The 6,000-nt window shown below is 51.2% G+C and overlaps 1 protein-coding gene across 1 annotated transcript in view; it reads left to right on the top strand.

Annotated features, from left to right (window-relative positions):
* Positions 1 to 989: 989 nt before the first annotated feature.
* rbms2b (RNA binding motif, single stranded interacting protein 2b) overlaps positions 990 to 6,000 on the top strand; it is a 47,813-nt gene continuing 42,802 nt past the window's right edge. Inside the window, exon 1 of the mRNA XM_088914132.1 lies at positions 990 to 1,225. Within this exon, the coding sequence (XP_088770258.1) occupies positions 1,154 to 1,225 (72 nt within the window). The 5' untranslated portion in view covers positions 990 to 1,153. The remainder of the gene's footprint in view (positions 1,226 to 6,000) is intronic.

Here is a 6,000-nt window from a genome sequence, read left to right as displayed (position 1 = left end):
TTTTCAGCCTGGAATTAATCCTCTACTTGTTCCTTCGCAGCTCACACACACATGTAGGCTCCCGCCGTCATCCCACACACATATACATGCAAGAATCTTTATTTCATCAAGACCAAGTGCAGAAACCCACAGCAAATCAGTGAGCACCGCTGCAGGAATTACTGATCAGGGTTAACCATACAAATCCTCATTTTGCATCCATTCAGGTGTTTTTGTGTTTCGGTGTTTCTTGGTTCATCAGCTGAATGGGTTGTCGTCTTGAGGTAAATGAGGTCAAACTGAGTGTGCACAGCCTCGGATGTAAGCACAGAGGAGCTCCCGAGATGTCTGCGAAGCTGCACTCTCATCTCCTGTGCTAAATTAATTCATTTGCAAGGGCGATTGTGTGTTCAATAGGCTCTGAAGAGGTATCACTGGCAAGCAAGTATGTCTTAATGCACTTCAGAAATGGTTCAGGGACACTGGAAATTTGAAGAGCCCACACTTCTGGCACTACATATGTTATAAAATAATGTCTGTGCCCTGACTCAGCTGAAGGAACTTTTAAACGCTAAGCATGTTAACTGAGCAACTAACTTGCCACTGGTTGGCTTTCTGTGTTTGTTGAGATCCGGGAGCAGCTACTGTGAGTGAACAACATAAAAAAGTCAAGGCTGTGGAAAGTGTGAATGACTGGAGCACCATAAAATATTAATCCAACACAACCAAAAGCTCCGAGCTGCAGAGACAAGAGACGATATGGATCCTGCAGCACCCATCGGATCAGATGTTGTTGTCACACCGAAGTTTCTGCACCTTGGTCTACACAAAGTAGAGCATTTCAGCTCGTCGTCAGGTGATGGGTTTGCAGGCGACAAGAGAGACCGTCTGGGCGCGAATGAGGTCGCTTCGGTGAAACGGGGAAGGCACGCCAGGAATGCTGTCGGCGAAGTGCTGTTGCTTTGTGAGTACGGCGCGACCTGGGTGCGCGCTGTGTCCTCCGCCCCCTCGCCGTGGCGCTAGGACCCAGGGAGAGCGGAGACGGGCTGCTCGGCAAGCGGCAGCGGCACCGGGACTCCAATCGCTCCCCCGGATTCCAGCGTGAACTTCCCTCGGCTGACGTCAGCTGGCAGGCTCGGCTGTACTCGCCGCTCCGGACATAGCGCTGTGAAAAATGCTGCTCTCCGTGCCGCCAAGGACAGGACTCAACCCTTACAACGGCTACAACAGCAGAAACACCAAAAAGGTAAACCGATCCCGCGTTTCGCGGTCCGCCCCCGCTCTGGGCCGGCCGGCGGGGCTGGTTCGGGGGTTCGGGCTGACAGTATTCGGCGAGCCGCCGAGAGCTGCAGTGTCCTTGAAAGCGAGACGCACGGAACAGCAACTTCAGTATTCGCAGAACACGGCTGCTGTTACTGTACTGTACCCCGCTGCCGTGCGAGTGTCACACAGAGCTACGGCGGCGCCGGCGATTTCCTCCTTTTCACCTCAGTGGGCTTTTTGCCTTTTGGGTTAATGGCAAAGAAATGTAACTACAGCGAACGAACTTGCGCGGAGAGTAGAGGACTAATATGATTATAATGGGGGTGGGTGGTGTGTTTGGGGGGGGGTGGTTGTTGATATAGTGTTAGTGACGAGGGACAGGCAAGGGGGGTGGGGTGGTGAAGTAATCGATTATTGCGCCGAGAATGGAGCTGCACTCTCAGATTCACGATGTAAAGGTGGAAAAAAAAACATCTCCCTTCTCCCCCAGTCTTTTAAGAGAGCGGAGAAGTTTGGCAAAAGTTTTTTTTTTTGTTCTATTAAAACCAAGTGGTAGGTTGCCCCACCCCTAAAAAGGGGGACAGAAAGAATCCCACTACGAGGACTAGACTCGAGCTCTGCTTTGCCATATTGACGAATCGTTAAGAAATTCAATCAAATCGTCACCCCCCCCCCCCCCTTCGCGTTTTGGGCCAAGGAAATTTGACAACCCCCTCCCCCGGTGAAGGACTCGGGCCTTTTTAAAGAAAAGAACATTTGAAAGATATTTCATACTTACGTAACAGTGTGTATATGCGCTACTCGTCCAGCGTTGCTGTGGGGTCAATTTTATTGCGACTTTGTTGCACTTGAGGGAAAACAAGTCGTTTAACTTTATGACGTACAGCGAAAACTGGAGACAATGCCTTGTTCGCAAGTCGTCTCAGCACGAACTTCACAGCGAATTCCTAATACAAGAAAGATTGTAGATGGCCAATAAAGTGATCTTATAAAGGGAACCTGGCCGGCTGGGGTTGAACGGGTGTCTCTGTAGACACGGAGGTTTCTTCTTGCAGATTCAAGTTATCGCCTGTGGCAGCAGGAGAGAATAGCTTATGCAAAACGCATGAATAAATGGGAAAGGTCAGTGGTTATCTTTGCACCTAAACAGTCTTTTCCAAGCCGCCGATTAAAGCATCATGAACTGAAATGTTTACCTTATGGCTCCCGCTAGTATCCGTGCAGAACCCTGGCCCTCGGGGTTTCCCTAGCCGTGTCTGATCATCTCTCCCCCCCCGTTTCCCTCACTGCCATCGGTCTGGAAGGTACTTCTGAGTGTTTCTGCGTGCATCTTGAGAATAAATACTTGGGCTGTTGGGGGTAGGCGCAGAGCCTCAGATTGATTCTGAGCATGTCTGTGTAGTATTAACTTAAATATCCAACTGAGTTTCTGCCGTGGAAAAACAACCGCAGAAAAAGAGAGGGGTTTTGCAATTTGCTATTCCCCTTACTGCGTACTGAGCGGTTTTAAAATGAACGCCGCCCTGCTCCGGCGACAGCCGACAGTGACGGCTCAGGTGAGCTCGTGTGGTCGGACTGCTGTCCCCCCGCGCGTGCACCTCCACACGTAAGCCTTTCGCACCTCGCGCTCACCCCGGTCAGGCAGCGGAGCTCGCCTTGTGCCTCGGCTGCCTGTCGGCGATTTCACCGGCTCTTCACCTGCACGGCTGCTGCCCACGCCTTCCCACCTGACCCGGGCGTGCAAAAAAAAAACCCAAACACGTTAAATGAATCGCAGCAACGTGAGAACGGTAACGATTCTGGTCGTGGCGAACGTAAAATAGTCAACATTTGCTGGTCAAGTTGTGCTTTAATTGCATGTTTGGAAGCATATCAAGAGGTATCAAGACACGCCTGCAGTCTGTATTTGTGGTTGGCTTGTCAATGTCCGTCATATGCAGGCTCTGAAAAACTCTGATTGTTAATGTGTCATAATGCTACACAAAAGCGGTGCTGGAAAGCCTGCACCAGGGAAAGTGTTAAGGAATGGAAAGAACGTGTATTTTAAATATAAATCTTACGGATGCGTCATGCGCGACGGTCTATGAAGCCTTGCAGCATGGGGTACTGTGCGTCTCCGATCTAACGCGTATGTTTTTGATATAGTGTAGGGCTTTTTCTACATCGTCCTGTTAGGTGCAGTAAAACGTTAGGTAAGGCGCATAAACCTCTTAAGAACCAGGCCCTTTGAAGAGGTCTGGCAGTATTGGTGTCACCTGTATGAACTGTATGTAGACAGAAAACAGGTGAATTATTAGTGAAAGATGTTTGGCTATACATACTGACACAGGTGCTGGATTAAGTGAAACTGATGCACAAAACAGCCTGTGTTTTTTGAGACGACAGAGAGAGTGTAAGGGCGCTACCTATGGCCCAGTGCAGTTTCACCGAGAGGAGAGCACTGCGCAGTTCCACCCTTCCTCCCTCCTCCGTCTCGCGCTCCCGGTGGGAGCAGAGCGGGGCAGCGCTGGCCCGGGGACGGGCCCTGGTGCCGGGCTGGATCCGAGGGAAAGAGGGAGGAGGTGTCGGGCCCTCTGGCGGGATGTGTCTGGGCGGAATGTAAACAGGCTGTCGGCAGGACGCTCCGTCTCTGAAGCCGGCGTGGGGCTCGGGCAGCACAGCACAGGACAGGAGGACTCCTTGCTGCCCGAGCTCAGCCACGAGAGGCTCTCAGTGCCTTCACGCCCCAGCCACTGCGGACTTCACTGCCAGCCTCACCGCTCAAGATCCTCTTATTTAGACCTTCATCTCCTCTTTGTGCAAGGGCAGGGAGGGCTGCGGGGAATAAGAGAAGCCTGAGCCAAAAGCAGGGCTGTCAACTCTCGAGTCCTGCAAGTTGTATAGGAGCTTTTCAATGCCTAGCCGATTGATGTAAAAAAAAAGGCAATATGGCTTCCTATCCATATAAACTTGATTATGCAATTAAGATTCCAGGAGGACAGGTAACCAGGAGACCCTGTGGTTCTCATACAGTGACGCTGCCCACCCTGGGTTTAAAAGTCTATGGGCAGGCTTCTGCCTCACAGCTCTTGGGTCCTGGGTTAGATCCCAGCCTTAAGTGATCATTTGTGTGGAGTTTGCACGTTCCCTAACATGCTCTCATGTCGTTTTGCCAGGTATTTCCCCACCAGGCTTCGCACATGCAGGGACGTGTGGTCATGTGTCCTTTACCTCTGTGCTGCACATATCGCACTGCATTTTAAACATCAACAGCCAAACATTCCACTGCGCTTTAGCACAAACACCTCCAACATTCATCAGGAAAGCCACAACCATTGTTGTTCTTCTAACATAAGGAAAGTTAGGTAAATTTAGGTTAGGTTTCACCGTAGCTAACTGATTCGGGGATCTCATTAACCACGTCTTGAAAGAAGCAGGGCGTTTGCTTCGACATGCCAGGGTAGCTAGTTCCAGACTCCAACCACCGCCGGTCGCCCCTTTGCCCAAGACTTGAAATCCCATCAACCTTGACTTGACTATTACTGATACAGTCATTTCTCCAGCAGTGGGGCTACACTTGCTTACTGGAATGACAGAACTGTGGAGGTCACATTGACATGTGCCTCGATTCCCAGCACACAAAAACACGACCCTGCACTCGTGGAGGAAAGGGACAGAAATCGTCCTACCGGTTCCGCTTTCCTCCCATCTGTCCAACACGTGCTGGCTGGGTTTGACGGGCTTTTCCGAAAGGTTCCACATGCTGTGGCTCTGTGATGTGTCGGCAGCCTGTGCTTCCAGGGTCAGCTCTGGCGTGTTGAGGCTGTCTCCGGGATGAGCAGCCCCTTCTGATAATGCACAGCTGGAGATGGAGCACGATCAATGGACGGGTCAGCAGAAGGCACCGGCCGGGGGGGGGTAGCCCCTGGCCACAGCCTCGCTTGCACCCTGCTAGCCCTGCCCCGTGGGAACAGACCTCGCTCAGTTTATCAGAAGACCCCAAAAGCTGGCAGGATGACGTTTTTGAAAATGGCAGCTGATCCCTCCTAAAGGGTTCTAGTGTGGTACACCATGGGGTAAATGTAGAGTCAAGAGAGGTAAATCCTCTCTTGACTCTACAAAAGAGCAAACCACTGCAATGGCCAAAGAAGACAGGCGACATGTGTCAGCAAGTTCTCCCACCCTGTCTGACCTGCTTTGAGCTCTTTACTACAAAACTGATTCCCGCTGCGACTTGGTCAAGTGACCTTTTCAGTACTGACGATCCAGGATTTTCAGTGTGTTGATCATTGTTTAATACTCACTGCGTACAGGGAAATGGTGAAAAGGTGCAGATTTGCCTTTGGAACATTTCATCATGACCAGCCCACGTTTCAGCCCGTGAACTTCGCTGATGGCTCCAGGCTTTGCTGGTGAAGTGGACTGACAGTTTACCTTACCAGGAGGCTCCTAGGCCAAACAGGGGACTGGTCCTGTCTAAATGTGCACTCAAGCTGCCCCATTTCTCCACCAGCTTCAGAATTCCTGTCGGTTTCTGCCGCAGTGGAAGGCGTCGTGTATGTTTTAGCTTTCAAACCCTTGCTGTGACGCGGTCAGTCCAGATGCCAAATCCTCTTCACGTCAGCAGGACAGAAATGCCTCAGTGCGAGATGCACATTGCTGCCAGCAAGCCGAGTCTCCCTGCTTAAGAAACCACTGTCCTCGATTGCTTCCCTCTCGAGTTCTGGTGACTCCAGACATCAGGGATCAGTGTTTTTCGGATGTGTGGCTTGAATGTGC

This window comes from Atractosteus spatula, chromosome 1 (assembly GCF_055471065.1).
Source record: "Atractosteus spatula isolate fAtrSpa1 chromosome 1, fAtrSpa1.hap1, whole genome shotgun sequence".
NCBI classification, from domain to species: Eukaryota; Metazoa; Chordata; class Actinopteri; order Semionotiformes; family Lepisosteidae; genus Atractosteus; species Atractosteus spatula.
Note: the sequence above shows the minus strand (reverse complement) of the source record. Positions and strands in the feature narration are given on the sequence as shown.